The 18,468-nt window shown below is 37.8% G+C and overlaps 1 protein-coding gene across 1 annotated transcript in view; it reads right to left on the bottom strand.

Annotated features, from left to right (window-relative positions):
• Window positions 1-8,640: 8,640 nt before the first annotated feature.
• The window catches only part of IQUB (IQ motif and ubiquitin domain containing), a 73,637-nt gene continuing 63,809 nt past the window's right edge, over window positions 8,641-18,468 (bottom strand). The window contains exon 13 of the mRNA XM_082472549.1: window positions 8,641-15,962. Within this exon, the coding sequence (XP_082328675.1) occupies window positions 15,780-15,962 (183 nt within the window). The 3' untranslated portion in view covers window positions 8,641-15,779. The remainder of the gene's footprint in view (window positions 15,963-18,468) is intronic.

Consider the following 18,468-nt stretch of genomic DNA (forward strand, 5'->3'; position numbering starts at 1 on the left):
TCAAAGCCTCCTGAAGTTTGAGAGAATTACTGGCTTTACAAATTAGAAAAGAGAGAATTAGTGAGTTGTTGTCTTCCTAAAATTGTCCAGCTGCCTCTAATTTGGGAAAGATAAATGCAGGTTAGGAAGACCATTGGAAGCTGCCAAACACAAGCATTAGCAGGAAGCCAAGCTGAGTGGGAGGAGAGAGACAGCAATCCATCTGCAGATAAAGCTCTTGTGAAGTTGGGGAAGTTTTTTCCTGAGGAAGTGCCACGGAAAGTTCATAATAACTTCTTGAACACATGTAAAATTCATAGCAGCAAGGTATCAGCAGTAGCTGTTCACACTTTATACACCTGAAACCTTCACCTCCAGAAAGTAGAGTTCTGTCTCTTTTGAATCGTTTTCAGGTACATTAAAAGGAAACAGTGAGAATAAGGGATCACACTTGGACCAAATTAGGATACAACGGCTTTGGAAGAATCCCCACAGTACGTGAATAACCACGTAGGGCACCAAGAAAATGACCAGTCATTGAAGGGTAAACCTAATTCTGTGTGTCTCCTATCAACCTACTGCATATGAAATAATAAAAGAAAGATTATACTGTTTTATAAAACACTTAAAGCAAAGAAACACTAATCCTTCATTAAACAAACATTTAACACTTCCTGTGTCCGTATATTTTATATACACACTTTAATTTTTAACAATCCTGCAGCTGAAATAATGCCAACTTCACTTTACAGATGAGGAGACACAGAAAGACAGCAATTATTTGTCTGTCTGTCTACATGGGTTCCTTGAGGGCATGAATAGTATTTTACTTGACATATGGCCCCAAGGCATAATAACTAGTCCATATTAAACTCAAGAAATATGTGTTGAATAAATGAGTAAATGACTGAATGAGGTACAGTTGGGCTGACCTTGAAAAATACATAGGATTGGAATAAGCAGAAGCAAGGGAGTGAAGGTAGAAAAGAAAACCAGGAGGAATATCCAGCATGTGAAAATGCATTTTATCAAAGAGGGATAGGCTTGTAAGTATAGATGATAACAATTTGAAGAGCTATTAGGAAAGAATAACGGAATTTCCTTCTTTCAATTACTTGTTCTTGTACCTAAGTCAATTCACAAATCCAATACTGATGTAAAACACCAAACTTCAGTGTATCATTCTGTTGGAGAGTCAGAAAAAACACAGACTTCTGACTTGTATAAAACTTTATACTCTGTTCAAATCGATTTGTGTGTGCATCCCCTATATTCGTCTTCACATCAAGTCACTTGAATCAGCAATGATTAAACATTGCTGAATTCTGTTTTGATACACTCTTAATTTCAGTTTCGACGCGATGTAAAAATGTCAACTCTCTAGAATCTGAGATCACTTTTCGCATGTATTTGTTAAGATTATAATTCAGTTCTACATTGTGTATGGGAGAGAAGAAATTCAAATTCAGTTTACATTTCACAAATATCTTGCAACAGCTGTCCACAAGATCCTATGAAATGCAGACTTTGACTCTCAGTCATTATCACAAACTGTTCATATTTGAAAGATTCGTACTTTAGTATGTATTTTCCTTTCCTGATTACATAAATATGCACATTTATGGGAACTTAATGGAAATATTTCCTCCTGAATCATTAAGGTTGAAAATTCAGTATAGGTATATGTTTTTTAACATTCACTGATAACATTTTAATCTATTTTTATGTGTATTAGATTTTGTTTACTATAAGAAATGTTCTTTAAAATCTGCAGTGCATTAAATTTAAGTTGGTAAAAGGATTATCGAATTTTCTCCAAGTCAAGAGCATCCAGGGGACTTCTAGTTTCCAATCTAGCAAGTAAAAGCTTAGAAGTCACCACTTCGCCCTAACAAGTAAAAAGCTAAACAAACTGAAAAAGCAACAACTCTTCTTAGACCTGTAAGAGAAGTGAGGTCACAGGACAAACCCCTACCCCCAACATTGGAGAGAAAGACAGGCAAATACAGAGAATCACAACCTATTGGAGCAGAAACCTCCACGGGAACCAGTGCCGGGGTAGGGACCCTGAACTGTAATTGATGAATTGCTAGAGGCTCAGTGTGGACAAGTCTGAGAGATGGAAAATCCAGGGGAATCCAGGCATCAGAGATCTCCACATTTTGTAAGTTTTATTTCCTGGAGCTCTATAAGATTCTCACAGTGAAGATTAGAGAAAAATCCCCTCATGCTTAGGGGGAATGGGGAAATTAATCATTTCAAAATATGCCAGATTATTCAGTTCTTCTGAACAAGCTCTGCCCTCAGGAGAAACTATTTAACCATGAGACAAACCTACTGGGACTTTATCAGCACCTAACGGACCCGGGAGAAGGGAAATACCCAACTCCAGCTCACTCTAGCCCATCCGGTCCCACTAAGTGGGAAAGAAAAACGAAAACAAAAACCAAGAAGTACGTGTGAAGTTCACAATCCAGACTCACTAAAAGACCCACACTCAATCATAGGACTATAGAACCCTTCCCCTCCCCCTACACCTTACCACCACTACTAAAGTCCTATATTACAGCAGTTCCTTTTACCCAGTTAATGACCCATTAGTAAAAAAAAAAAAAAAAAAAAAAAATTACAATATATACTAAAAGACAAACAACACAGTGTAAAGAGACAGAGCAAGCATCAAAGCCAGATCCAGATATGGCAGAGATATTGGAATTATCAGACCAGAAACTTAAAACAGCTATGATTAATATGCTAAGGGTTCTAATGGATAAAGTAGGCAAGCATGCATGAACAGATGGGCAATGTAAGTGGAGAGATGGAAATCCTAAGAGAGAACCAAAAAGAAATGCTAGAGATCAAAAACACTGTAATAAGTGCAGATAAAATTAAAACTTTTGTTTTTCTTATTCTTAATTAATCTAACAGATAAATTCATTCAAAATAATAGCAAAAATGTATTCGACTATATATATTCTCATGTATACTTATATATAAGTGAAACAAATGACAGCAATGATACAAGGGATGGGAGGGAGGAATTAGGATTATTTTGTTGTTATAAGGTACTGGTACTACCTGGGAAGTGGTATAGTGGTATTTGAAAGTGGACTCAGATTAGTTGTAAAGGTATATTGCAAACTCTAGGGTAACCATTAAGTAACACTTTAAAAAAAAAAGGTATAACTGATGAGACCATGAGAAAATTAGAGTAAATATAATAAAGAGAGGAGAGACAATAGATTCATATAAAATACTCAGTTAAAACCAAAAAAGACAGAAAAAGAATGGAAGACAAGAGTAGAAACAAAGAACATGGGTAACAAATATGAGAGCTATTACTACAACTATATCAACAATCACTTTGAAAGTCACTGGTTTAAATGCACCAATTAAAAGACAGAGATTGTCAAAGTGCATCATAAAACAACACCCACCTATCTGTTGCCTACATAAAACTCACTTTAAATATAAAGACAATTTTTATACAGATTAAAAGTAAATGAGTGGAAAGAGATATTCTATGCTAATACTAATCAAAAGAAAGCATGAGTAGCTATATTAATTTTAAATCAAGCAGACATCAGAACAAGGAAAGTTACCAGGGATAAAGAGTGGCATTACATAATGACAAAGGGGTCAATGCTCCAAGAGGGCATAACAATCCTTAATGTGTTGTGCACCCAACAACAGAGCCTCAAACTGCAGGAGGCAAAAACTGATAGAACTGCAAGGAGAAACAGATGAATCCACTTTTATAGCTGGAGACTTCAACACCCCTCTATTAGAAATAGATCCAGTAGGCAGAAAATCAGTAAGGACATAGTTGAATTCAACAACACTTTCGATTAACCGAATATAATGGATATCTAGACTATATACTCCAACATGATACACATTTTTCTCAAGCCGAGAGCATCCAGTACTTTATTTTTGACTAAACTTTTTTGGTTCTCCCTCAGAAAGTCTTTCTTTTAAATATATTTTATGATGCTATAAAATATAACGTGTGATAGTTTTTAGAGTCTGAAATGAAATTTCATAATGCCCGTTATGGAATGATACATTATTCCTATAAAGCAACATGGTGTATTGCATCTATAAGGGTACCATAGCATACTACCTGGAGTATAATTTGGAGTGGAAAGGGAGTCTTATTGTGAGACCTAACGAGAATAAAATAATCTTATATCCAAAAAAATGTGGAAAATGTTTCTTCTCAACCAGGTATTGGTAGCTCTCAACCTGTGGAAAAGAGAGATTATGACCTGTTCACTTAGGATGACACACTAACTTAACCACTTGGGCTCTCTAAAGGATTGCTTTGTGAGTCTCAAAATCCAATTCACTGTGAATATTACTATGAATATTACTGTGTTCCCTGGAGAGATTCCTCCCTGTGCATAAAAGTCTACACACTCATTGAGTCCAAGGTTGAAGGGATGTGCATAGGTTATGTAGTATAATAGTGAAACAGGACACACTCAGCCTTAGCCTTTTGTTCCTAGTCCTGTGCATTCTTAAGATAAGACAGCAGCATCCATTAACCAGCTCTACCCATTGTTTCCCAGTCTATGCATTCTGGCTGTGAGGGAGACAATACTTATTGGCCAAGGACTTAAAGCATGTGCTGTATCCTGTAGGACAGCACTCCAACCTCTCAGGGTGTTGTCACCCAGATGGTGCCATAACTGACCCTTTAGTAGGCCATGCCAGAGTTTTATCAAGTCAGGTATTTCTGGGTAATAGAGACATGGTAAGATTGGTGAATTCTGTGAGCATGACCCATTGTCTCACTTCTGCCTCTGTAAAGTGAATTCCTTGATTGAAGGTAATATAATACATGATACCACAGACGTCACATCTACCAGAGCTGCAATTGGCATCATCATCTGATTATCTTTTTTTTTTTATTTATTTATTTAATTTATTTATTTTTGGCTGTGTTGGGACTTTGCTACTGCGCACGGGCTTTCTCTAGTTGCGGTGAGCGGGGGCTACTCTTCGTTGCAGTGCACGGGCTTCTCATTGCGGTGGCTTCTCATCGCGGAGCACAGGCTCTAGGCACGCGGGCTTCAGTAGTTGCCGCATGCAGGCTCAGTAGTTGTGGCTCACGGGCTCTAGAGCACAGGCTCAGTAGTTGTGGCACCCAGGCTTAGCTGTTCCACGGCATGTGGGATCTTCCCAGACTAGGGATCAAACCCGTGTCCCCTGCATTGGCAGGTGGATTCTCAACCACTGCGTCACCAGGGAAGCCCCATCATCTGATTATTTTTATGATAATCCACAGCTTTTAAGATCTGGATAGGATTTGCACCAGCCCAAAGCATAATTAAATGGGACTGTGGTAGGAATCCTAACCTTCCCAGTATTTGGTGGCATCAATTCCCCCATCGATGCAGTATTGCTTTTGGTTTACTCTTTCTGGGGGGAAAGGAGAGATTTGGAGGACAGTTTCAGGGACTTTCACTTGGCCCTTTCTATTTTAATAATCCTCACTGCATAAATGAGGAAACATACAGGAGAATCCTGCTAGTTACTAAGTACATGCATTTCCACTTTATACTCTAACCTTGGGGAAATGAGCACAGGATGGTTCTGTGGTTGCCAGGCACTCATCGCTGAATTGATTTGGGGCAGGAACCAACTTACTGCCTAGCCATCACAGACTCCCAGTAAGCCACAGTGATGTTTTGAATCTCCGGAGATCAGAGTCATCTCAGAGCCAGTATCTACGAGCACTTAGAAGGTCTGGTTACTTGTTTCCTCCTGGGCACTGTTAATGAGATAGGTCTCACTGCAGAAGGCTTGGAGGAACATACACAGTAAACACACGTTTGTGGAAGAGTCATTCTTTAAAGAGAGCCAGTCTCTCCCTGCATAAAGAGTCTGTAGGTCTGTGTTAAATTAATTAAACAAGAAAGCCATTAGACTGAGGGAGCTCTAATGCCATGGCAGCGTACATAAGGAAACCAAAAATCTAAGCCTGTAAATGTCTCAAGGTTATGAAATCAAATCAAAATGCTAAGGACAACCAATCACAAAGACCCAACTAGGCGTTAAGTTATAGCCAATCAAATAATTTCTGTTCTCCAATTGGAAAAGAAGTAAAACTGTCACTGTTTGCAGATGACATGATACTATACATAGAGAATCCTAAAGATGTTACCAGAAAACTACTAGAGCATAGTAGTTTGCATTCCTATACACTAATGATGAAAAATCTGAAAGAGGAATTAAGGAAACACTCCCATTTACCATTTCAACAAAAAGAATAAAATACCTAGGAATAAACCTACCTAAGGAGACAAAAGACCTGTATACAGAAAACTACAAGACACTGATGAAAGAAATTAAAGATGATACCAACAGATGGAGAGATATACCATGTTCTTGGATTGGAAGAATCAACATTGTGAAAATGACTATACTACCCAAAGCAATCTACAGATTCAATGCAATCCCTATCAAACTACCAATGGCATTTTTCACAGAACTAGAACAAAAAATTGCATAATTTGTATGGAAACACAAAAGACCTCGAATAGCCAAAGCAATCTTGAGAAAGAAAAATGGAGCTGGAGGAATCAGGCACCCTGACTTCAGACTATACTACAACGCCACAGTAATCAAGACAGTATGGTACTGGCACAAAAACAGAAATATAGATCAATGGAACAGGATAGAAAGCCCAGAGATAAACCCATGTACATATGGTCACCTTATCTTTGATAAAGGAGGCAAGAATATACAATTGAGAAAAGACAGCCTCGTCAATAAGTGGTGCTGGGAAAACTGGACAGCTACATGTAAAAGAATGAAATTAGAACACTCCCTAACACCATACACAGAAATAAACTCAAAATGGATTAAAGACCTAAATGTAAGGCCAGACACTATAAAACTCTCAGAGGAAAACATAGGCAGAACACTCCATGACATAAATCACAGCAAGATCCTTTTTGACCCACCTCCTAGAGAAATGAAAATAAAAACAAAAATAAAGAAATGGGACCTAATGAAACTTAAAATCTTTTGCACAGCAAAGGAAACCATAAAAAAGACAACCCTCAGAATGGGAGAAAATATTTGCAAATGAAGCAACTGACAAAGGAATAATCTCCAAAATATACAAGCAGCTCATGCAGCTCAATATCAAAAAAACAAACAACCCAATCCAAAAATGGGCAGAAGACCTAAATAGACATTTCTCCAAAGAAGATATGCAGATTACCATCAAACACATGAGAAGATGCTCAACATCACTAATCATTAGAGAAATGCAAATCAAAACTACAATGAGTATCACCTCACACCAGTCAGAATGGCCATCATCAAAAAATCTACAAACAATAAATGCTGGAGAGGGTGTGGAGAAAAGGGAACCCTCTTGCACTGTTGGTGGGAATGTAAATTGATACAGCCACTATGGAGAACAGTATGGAGGTTCCTTAAAAAACTAAAAATAGAACTACCATATGACTCAGCAATCCCACTACTGGGCATATACCCTGAGAAAACCATGATTCAAAAAAAGTCATGTACCACAATGTTCATTGCAGCTCTATTTACAATAGCCAGGACATGGAAGCAACCTAAGTGTCCATCGACAGATGAATGGATAAAGAAGATGTGGCACATATATGCAATGGAATATTACTCAGCCATAAAAAGAAACAAAATTGAGTTATTTGTAGTGAGGTGGATGGAGCTAGAGACTGTCATACAGGGTGAAGTAAGGCAGAAGGAGAAAAACAGATACCGTATGCTAACACATATATATGGAACCTAAAAAAATAATTTAAAAAAATGTTTCAGAAGAACCTAGGGGCAGGACAGGAATAAAGATGCAGATGTAGAGAATGGACTTGAGGACACGGGGAGGGGGAAGGGTAAGCTGGGACAACGCGAGAGAGTGGCATGGACATATATACACTACCAAATGTAAAATAGCTAGCTAGTGGGAAGCAGCTGCATAGCACAGGGAGATCAGCTCCGTGCTTTGTGACCACCTAGAGGGGTGGGATAGGGAGGGTGGGAGGGAGACGCAAGAGGGAGGAGATATGGGGATATATGTATACGTATAGCTGATTCACTTTTTTATAAAGCAGAAACTAACACACCATTGTAAAGCAATTATACTCCAATAAAGATGTTAAAATAATAATAATAATAATAATAATAATAATAATAATAATAATTTCTGTTCTTTGTTTCCACACTTTCTCAATATAAGTCTTTCTCCTGGTTCCTTTTGGCAGAACACCCCTAACCACTTAAGGTTTGACACGGCCCAATTCAAATAGCTTGTACTCAAATAAACTTTTAACATGCCTCTATATTTTAACGTCTGTGAAATAGCTTAAGTTTGAGAACTCTGGTAAAAGACCAAGATTCCTCACTATCATACCTTAACTAATTTTTTTTCTGCCCTTCAGAACTGGAATTTTTCTGCTCATATATGTCATACAGAACCATACTGCTATAGTGGATTGAAAGGTGGCTCCTAAAAAAGACATATCCATGTCCCAGTACCTGGACCTGGTAAATGTGACCTTATGTGAACAAAGAATATTTCCAGATGTGATTACATGAAGGATCTCTAGATGAAATCATCCTGGATTACCCAGGTAGGCCCTTAACCCAATGAGGAGTATCATCATAGAGACAGAAGAAAAGACACAGACACACATAGAGGAGGAGGCCAAGTGACCACAGAGGCAGAAATTGGAGTGATGCAGTCAAAGCAGCCGAAGAATGCCTGGAGCCAGCAGAAACTAGAGGAGCAAAGAGGAATTCTCCCATAGGACATGTGGAGGGAATGAGGCTCTGCTGAACCTTGATTTTAGACTTCTGGCCTCCAGAACTGTGGGAGAAGAAATCCCTGTTGTTTTAAACCACCCAATCTGTGGTAATTTGTTACAGCCTCTAAAAAACTAATACAGCAGTCCATTTCATGCCCGTGGATCTGATTATCAATTAACCACTGTTATAGATCCCTGCAGGAACAAACCACTCTGCCCCTAGGGTTCTTAGTATAACTCTGCCCACTTTTTTCTGATGCTTAAGTTTCAGCCTGACTTCTAGCATTGGGGATTGCATTATTCCCATTAAACCAGGCTGTCAAATTCCACTGCAGCCACCATTGTCATCTCCAGCTTACAGGGAACAGTCACCATAGAGTTTTTCAAGGATGCTGGGAATCCACTTATGATCGCATTTTTTAATGTCTTGGTGAAGACCCTCTTGTGGAGTATAGACACCTTTAAGAGGCGTCTGAGAAAGTTGCACATAACAGATCTACTCCAACAACCCATCTTCCTAATATTTTCCAGGGGGAGTTCTGGCATTTCAAGCTCACTGATATAGGTCACTTTTGAGTTTAGGCTCCAGTTAACACATATAGCAATTCTCAGGGCCTCAAGCCAACACATCAAATCTTGAATTCTAGGCAAGAACATCTATTTGGCTTGATATAATCTTTTGTTTTATCCTTTTTAGTCTAACACCCTTACAATAAATTCTTATATATACTCCCCTGAATCTAAGTAAAAATTGACACACTCCTGAAACTCTTTCAGTATATAGGCTAACTCATACCAGACCATACCTTGTTCTTCCTCACCAGTATCCTTACCTTAGCATGAGATCTAACCTGGGTGCACATCTAATTGACAAGACAACTCTACACACATTACAAGCAGGCTTCAGACTTAATCCTTAGCCACGTATTCGCTGTATATGCAGGAGATAATTTCTTTAGAGCTGTCTTAGGGTTTTCTGAATTTCTGTCTGGGTCTGTATTGGACATTTAAGGCTTTCAATATATCCATTTCTTTATGGACTCTCTCTAGTGTAAGAATACCCATCTTATGCCACAATCTTTGTCATCAAACTGACTAATTGCCTTAGCCATTTCATCTCCCTAAGCTTATCCTCCGTCCTGCACCCCATTCCATGCCTCCACTGGCGAAGTTTTGAGTAGTCATGATGCTACCACACACTGCATATTACCAGTGTCCCATTTCCTACATGGAGGGTACCCACATGCTCTTCAAACATGTAAGCAGCCCGAGCCTAGGACTACCTCTTAAAGTCCGTTTGCTGGGACCACTCCTGGTACCACTCCTGGTACCAATTACTGCTTTGTTCATGGTCCAGCAGAACCTGTTGGCAGATTCAAACTGGCTAATTTGAGAAGTATTTAGTAAAAGGACTGTTTACAAAGATGACATTGTTTAAGGAAATCAAAAAGAAAAAGTGAAGCACCTTAAGCACCTACAGCCATTATCACCCATAAGCTGAAGAAGTAAAAAGAAGGAATGAGCCCCAGAACTCAAAGAGAGTTGAAGAGTAGGAGGAATGACCATCCAACCACAGCTGTGGTCTTAGGCAGATAAAAGCAGTCACTTGACAACAACAGACCAAAAGGCAGATGGGAGAAGCCAGGGTAATAAATATCCCAACCTCTTTCTCTCAGACCTCAAATTTCCTGATGATGCTTCCTATTGACCAAACCCAACTGAGGAATATTATGCACTCGTTGATGCACTGCATAAATATCAGCCTCCAAGGGCACAAAGAAGAGAAGACAAGGGGGAAAGGTAGAACTGAAGAAGCACATGAAGAATATCCAGGAAAAACCATATGCTTTTATCTTTTAATACACTTTTTGGATTTGGTTTGCTAATATTTTGCAGTCAAATGCTCTACCACTGAGCTATACCCCCTATTTACTAATATTTTGTTTAGGATTTTTGCATCTATAGTCATAGTGAAATTGGCCTATCATTTTCTTTCTTGTACTATCCTTGTCAAATTTTGATATCAAGGATATGCTGGCCTCATGAATTGGGGAGTATTCATTCTTTTTCTATTTATTAGAAGAAGAATGTCTAGTTAGTAGAATCAGAATCTTTCATTCCTTCAATGCTCAAAAGTGACACAAGATAATTTTATTTGCATTATATTGGACAAAGCATGCTACATAATCCTGCCTCACTTCAAGAGGATGGAGAATTGCAGTCAATCACCCAGTGTTCCTGGAAAGAGAAGAGAAACAGCATTTTGTACCTCTTGACTCATTTCTCTCTCTTTTTTTTTTTTTTCCATTTCTAAGGTTATCTGTATCAAGAACTGTGAAGTATCTGAAATGCTGTCCTAATTACAAGGTAACAAGTTTGGTGCCACAAGTTCATAAATGATAGTAAAAGACGTGAGACTCCTGGGTCAGAGATAAAGCACAATTTATTGTTCACAGCAGCAGCCAGAATATCAGCATTTTGCCCTAAATCCCTCAGGGTGACACGAAGTCCAGATGACACATGCACACAGTGAGTTGCTTTATAGACTGGGAATGCTGGGCTTAGAGACTCTGAATCTTTTACAGGGAACAGTAAACACTGTCTCTATCTTCCAAGACTGCTTGCTTTACAAACATCCTTGAAAAAAGGAGAACTAAGTACCTCTGCTCAAAAGGCGTGCAGAAATGTTAAAAACTTATGGAGAATTGTTTCCCAACTGACTTTTTGTTTTAAGCCTACTTTCATACCCAATGTAGAGATTAATTATTCATTTATATTGTGAATAATAATTTATCAAAATAAAGTAACTTCTTTTGCTCTCTTTTTCTTCTCAATTTCATCCTCAATATTAATATTGCCACCAATTATTTTGTTGTCTATTTGTATATGACTGATACAGTTTTACTAAATATCTTTAAATGTCATTTTATTGGGGGCACATATCTGGTACACAGCTTGTAGTTCACTCCTTTGACACCATATAAGAATAACTATCCTCTACTAGAATTTTAACCCATTCAAATTTATGCACTGTGATATTTTTAATCTTGTTTTTCTCATATATACTTCCTGTTAACCTAAAAAAACAAACAAACAAAACCCCTTTATTTCACAATAGTTCCCAAGTTTGTTGCTGTTCCCTTTTTCTCTCTAGAAATGTGGAGTTAATAATTCCATTTTCATTCTGCTAGCAGTTGCCTTTAAATTTTTAAAATAAATATTTGAATACCAACTTTCCTACCTATATATCCATTTACTCGTCTCCCCTTGAAAAGATTTGGAACACTTTTATCCCTCTGAACTCTCCTACAGCAGACATTTAGTGACAATACTCAGGGTATTTTTTTGTTGTCGATTCATATTTTTGTTTTTTGCAGTATAGATTTTTATTTGAAAATTTATTTTTGTTCATTGCATTGTTCCATAACCATACAAATGATGATCATTTAGAAAGGATCTTGAAGTTGTAGTACTCACTGCCATTTCTCATGTACAATATCATGCCCAGGCCCCACCTCCATAGTTTCGAGGTCAGCTGGAGGACACATAGATTGATGGCATGCTTCCTGCCTAACAATGTCTTCCTGTTGTCTTCACCAAAAAAAATTTGCCTGAAAGTAAAATTCTTAGGTCATTTTTTCACCCTCAAAATTCAAAAGTCTTCAATAGAAATGTTCCTCCTTCACCTTCTGGCACTTAGTGTTGCAGAAGAGAAATCTATGCTGTTGTTATTGACTTTTTTCCATGTGGCTTTTCCTCTTCAACTTGAATGCTTATAGAATTTGTCCAATGTTTCTGAAATCCAGAAATGTCATGAGGTTGTGTCTATGTGTATCTCTATATTAATTTTCCCAGTACTTGGTAGATCCTTTATACAGCTATGGATATACGCCTTTTTAGCTTAGGGAAATTAGCTTTAAATCTCTCTTTGCTAATTGTTTCTCCTTCTCTACTCCATTTTAGGCTTATGTTATTTCTAGCGTAGACAAAGCAAAGCTGTTAGACTTATCATTTTTGCTCATCTACCTCATTTCTTTGACTTTTCCTCTGAATTCAAGGGGACTATCTTTTTTTTTTGACCGCACCGTGTGGCACACAGGATCTTAGTTCCTCGACCAGGGATCAAACTCATGCCCCCTGCATTGGGAATGCAGAGTCTTAACCACTGACTGGACTGCCAGGGAAATCTCTAGGGGACTATCTTGAGCTAATGCACCCAATCCCTGTATTAGCTTTAGCTTTCAAGTACCAAATCTGCTCTTCATTGCCATTAGTGTGTTGTTTATTCTAATTCAGCAATTGTTTATTTTGTTGTAGTTATTTATTTATTGTAATGATTTATGTAATAGCAATTTTTCCCAGTATTTTTTTTCCAAAAGATGAAAAATGCTGTCAAATGTCCTTAATATAGTTAAGAGATTTGTTAAATGAATATTTGTTCTCATTCTTCAAAAGGATCCCTTTTTTGATTTTTGAATCTTTACGTATATGGTGACTATCTTTGGTCAGCTTGTTTTTGCAATATTGGGATATAAAACTTTGTTTTGTTCTACTGTTTAGGCCTCTATCCGTATAATACAGTCCTCCTAAAGGAGAAAGAAGGAAACACCTTCTACAGTTTCATTTGTTAGTGGGCCAGGGGAGGTGTGCTCATCAGGTCATAAACTAGAGAAATGCAGGTCCTTCTAAGGCAGGGGAATTTAACTTCTTAACTGGTGGTTGTCCAGTACCCTGGTGCCAGGATTCTAGTAGGCAGCAACCGGACTTTTTCCCTGCTGGCTGCTCTCTAGCCTGACACCATCTCTAGCCCCTTCTGCTGTGGATTTTTGGAGACCTGTGTAAAACGACAGCTGTAGTTCCAATGGGATGGAAAAGAATTTCCCAGAAGAGCTGACCTTATTAAGCAAAGTCTCTCTGTTGTGAGCCTGGTTTTTGTTTTTTTTTCTCTTTGTGGTTATTTTCCCAGCCCTAAATTAAGGTGCTGCCTCTTTTCATATATGATTCAATAGCTCTGGTTGCCTGCCCTTGCTCTGCCCCCCACCAGCTGTACTCCACAAGTCTTCCATTACTATAAGCAAGTGCTTTACTCCTAGGGCAATAGAGGAATTCTCAAAGTCCTCTATTTGCCCCTATCTGACTATAGCCCCCTCCCTGCCTGCTGCCCCCTCCCTGCCTCCTGCCTCCTCAGCTCCTCCTACTCTGACCTGGGGGTTTCTCCTGAACTGTCTTGTGAAAACCTGGTCATTTCCATTGCAGTGTAAACCCACTTTTGTCTGTGTTAAATTTTTACCTGTTTATTAGTGAGCAGAATGGTCCGCAATCTAATCCTATCTGTAATTTATTGTTTAGAAAGTTCCCAGAACATCTGAATTGTCTATGAAAACTTGAAAATAACAACAGCTTTATAGTGCTTCCCTTTTCAATGTTTAGTTCCTTAAAAACAATAATCATGTGCCATGCTTTTGCTAAGTAAAAAAAACTGTGGATATCCTAGAAAATACGTTGCTAAAATGTTGGTAAATATTTATGTAGAATAAATATTAATATTTAGATTGAATTCCTTGACTCCTTGATCACTAAACTTGAGAACAGCCTCATTAATTACTGATTGAAATTAAGAGAATTCTCTCTCTCTCTCTATATATATAATATACACATACACACATATATATACTTATATATAAGTATAATATATACAAATATATATAATTATGTTGTATGTGTATGAAATATTGCTACTTGAACTATAGCTCTTCACTTTCACTTTTAATTCTTCTCTCTAGCTGGATGTCTTCTCTTTAGCCAGCCAAATCCACTCTCCCACTTGTCTCCTCTGATCTTTGCCCTGAAGCTATATGAATTATGTCCACAGACTTCTATTTTCTCTGCTTTCCTTTTGGGTTCTTCCAATGGGAAACCCAAGCAAGAGACTGGAGGAAGAGAGAAGTGTGAGGTCAGAATATTTATTTCTCTAGCTCATGAGATCACCTAGGGCCCTGAGAGTTGCTCACTGATCTTCTCAGTTATCTCCTTTACACTCTCTTTCTGGGTTCCCAGACCGTTCCCTCCCCAGATCCATTTGAGATTAGGGTAGACACAGCTTATCTGATAGTGACCCTACATTCCTACACTATTCCCTTAGTTTCCCTACACACTGCTCACGCTTTATAAGAAGTCCCTTTGTAAATAAACTCTCCTTGAATTATCCTATTTTGAACCTATTTCCTGTTAAGATTGACTCATATACCGTTGTTCATCATTGTACGTCCCTGACATGCATGTGGTCAAGGTTATTCCTTTGGTTTATTAGGGAAAGGAATTGTTATAGTTTACTTGACCATTTTTATTGTTCTTACAGAGTTTCATCATTGCCCCACAGGGAGTTTTTCTACCATAGAATAAAATATAGTTCCACTGTTCACCCTGTTTTCCAGTATGGAATGCACTTTTTTGTTTGTTTATAGTTTGTTTTTTCATTGAAATTTTGAGAAGAATGGAAGGTGAAAGTAGAAGATAAAATGTGAAGATTCAAATCCCTATATTAAAACATAGCATCTTTTATCCTATATGTAAAGATTTTCATGAAAGAGAATTCTATAATGTTTCCTCTCATCCGTATACTGACTATTCTCTTGTAACTACATTTTTTTCTAAAATAAATTTTTTGAGTTGAAAGTTAAGCCTAGCTTTTGTTTGTCTGTTGATTTTAACTATAATATAATGTAGTTGAAATTTAAAAAAATTTTAATGTGAAAATAAGTAAAAATAAAATGTTCTCTTTAAAATATTAATTTCAGTAACAAAATTATATTAAATTTAACACTAACAATAAAGCATTTGTATAGGGATGTTTTCTCTTCATACAACTTATGACACTATGAAAAACAATTAAAATCAATAAAAGATAAAATTCTACTTCCGTATTGTGTGACCTCTGTATTACTCTATTAGCAGGGGACAAAAATGCGAATCATCAAACAAATAGTCCTGGATCTTTTAAGGACTAGGCCTGTGGATATCTATAATCTTAGATGTTGGTTCTGATTGATGTTTCTTTCTGATCTCATCTACTTCACCATCACCAAGTAAAAATGAAGCCAGCACTGGAATTTGTGAAAAATAGTTCTTAGCCAGGAAATGTTTGTGTTTGATCTTGTGAATAAACAAGGGTTCATATCCCTGAAAAGAAAAGAAAATCAAATTCTATTAAATGTCACAAATATATTTTGCCAAGTAAAAACACTTTTATGCCTCAGTGCCTTTACTTGTCAGTTCTTTCAGCCCAGAAAACATTTATTCTCACTTTGTCCATCATCTTTCGGGGCTCAGCTTTTATGACGCTTTAATCTGGAAGCCTTTCTTGATTATCCCTCTGACCTAAGTCTAAACTAACCCTTCCTTCTTCCATACTTGCAAGCACTTTCATGTATTTTAATTGTAATATTTAGTTCATTCTGCCTTGAATTTCACTATTTACTTGTGAGTCTCTTCCATGATAATAAGGAAGACTCCTTAAAGATTCAAACTGGGTCTTTTTTTTTTTTTAATATTTATTTATTTATTTTGGCTGCGCTGGGTCTTAGTTGCAGCACGAGGGATCTTTTTTTAGTTGTGGCACGTGGGCTTCTTAGTTGCAGCACTAGTTCCCCGATCAGGGATTGAACCTGGGCCCCCTCCATTGGGAGCGTGGAGTCTGACCCACTGGACCACCAGGGAAGTCCCTCAAACTGGGTCTTTTTCATACATGTGTGTCTTGGCACCATAAGGTAAAGAGTCAATCAATATTTTTGTGTGAATGCTCTTGCCACCTTAGTTCTCTTTAAATCTATTTCAATACTGATACAATTACCCACTTGAATTTTTTTTTCTAAAATTAGTCCTTCCCTCTATATCTCCAGAGTTCAAAATAAAGATCACAATGGTGCTGTGACAACATAAGCTTCTCTTTAGTCACCCTTTTTACTACCTTAGATATAAGTCTAGGTAGGCATTCTCTTCTGTTTCTCTTCTGTTTCTCTTCTGTTTCTCTTCTCTGTCTTCTAAACAGAAAATAATCTTCCTGCCTTTATCAAATCTTTGTGCCTTTCCATTTTTATTTGTTCATAATTAATTGTTAGGCTTCTTGTCTCTCCACAGCTATAGCAGCACTTTGAACTTTCTCCGTTATGTAGCTTTGCCACATTATAAGACAATCTGTTTTCTAATGAGAGGGGCACACTGCTAGTTGCCAACCCAATATTCATTCTCTCTTGTACTCATATTTAGAGGCCCGACTCTATATAGGGGCCTTATTTTGTATTTTGTGATGTGCTCAGCTTTCTTAGGCTTTATTATAGCTAGGGGTGGCCATATGACAAGTTTCTGACATATATATGTGTATGTGTGTGTGTGTGTGTATATACACATACATATGTGTGTATGTGTAGATATATACACACATATATGGCATTAACATATATATTTACATATACATATATGTACATTTTTTAAAAAGAAGTCATTGGATAAAGCTTACAGGGAAGCTTTTTAGGAGTGGGAAGACACACCTGTCAAGTACCTTTAGGCTTTTGACACATCTAGGAGGTGGATATAATGCAGAAGATGAAGTAGCTATCTGTCTCTAAGAGTACACAATCATTAGGATTAAAGCCAAAGGTTAAATATGACTGAGGAAGAAGTTAGAGGGCCTGGGTATCTGAGAGCATTGTGGAGCTACCATACAAGCCCCCAGATGCCAAACTCTGGATTCCTATTATATAAGACAACTAACCCCATATTTGATTAAATCATTATATTGCTTAGTCTGTTATTTGCAGCTAAACTCAAGCAACTGAAACAATGAAGTATTGTATCCATTACATTTCCTTGCTTTTCCCCAAGCACTTATCACAATATCCGGCAGATTCAAAAGCAAATTCTGGTTGAATTAATAAATACTGTCTATTCTCTTTATTAATCATTTTTGTTTTTTGGTTTTTTTTGGCTGCTTTGGGTCTTTGTTGCTGTGCATGGGCTTTCTCTAGTTGTGGCGAGCCGGGGCTGCTCTTCGTTGTGGTGCGTGGGCTTCTCACTGCGGTGGCTTCTCTTTCTGTGGAGCACGGGCTCTAGGCGTGCGGGCTTCAGTAGTTGTGGCACGTGGGCTCAGTAGTTGTGGCTCGCGGGCTCTAGAGCGCAGGCTCAGTAGTTGTGGCATGTGGGCTTAGTTGCTCCATGGCATGTGGGATCTTCCCAGACCAGGGCTCGAACCCATGTCTCCTGCATTGGCAGGCGGATTCTTAACCACTGAGCCACCAGGGAAGCCCCTCTTTATTAATCTTAATTGACCCTTCTTTTCAACCAAATCACAAATACTACCTGTACCTCCTCCTAAAATTTGTTTTCTGAAAGGTTAGATATCTCCTTACTAAGATATCTCCTTACTAAAGATCCTTCCATAGTGTCGTCAAGATAAAGAAAGCCCTGGAGAAAAGGAGCCAAAGGATGTGGCATTCTTAAAGAAAGCATTATGTAGAAATATCCTGGGCTTATTTTAAAGTTTCCTCTCTATGGTATATATGTATATATACACAATGGAATATTATTCAGCCATAAAAAAAGAATGAAATTCCACCATTAGCAACAACACAGATGACCTAGAGAGTATTATACTTAGGGAAATAAGTCAGAGAGAGAAAGACAAATACTC

The sequence above is a fragment of the Balaenoptera physalus genome (genome assembly GCF_965194825.1).
Source record: "Balaenoptera physalus genome assembly, chromosome: 8".
Lineage (NCBI taxonomy): Eukaryota > Metazoa > Chordata > Mammalia > Artiodactyla > Balaenopteridae > Balaenoptera > Balaenoptera physalus.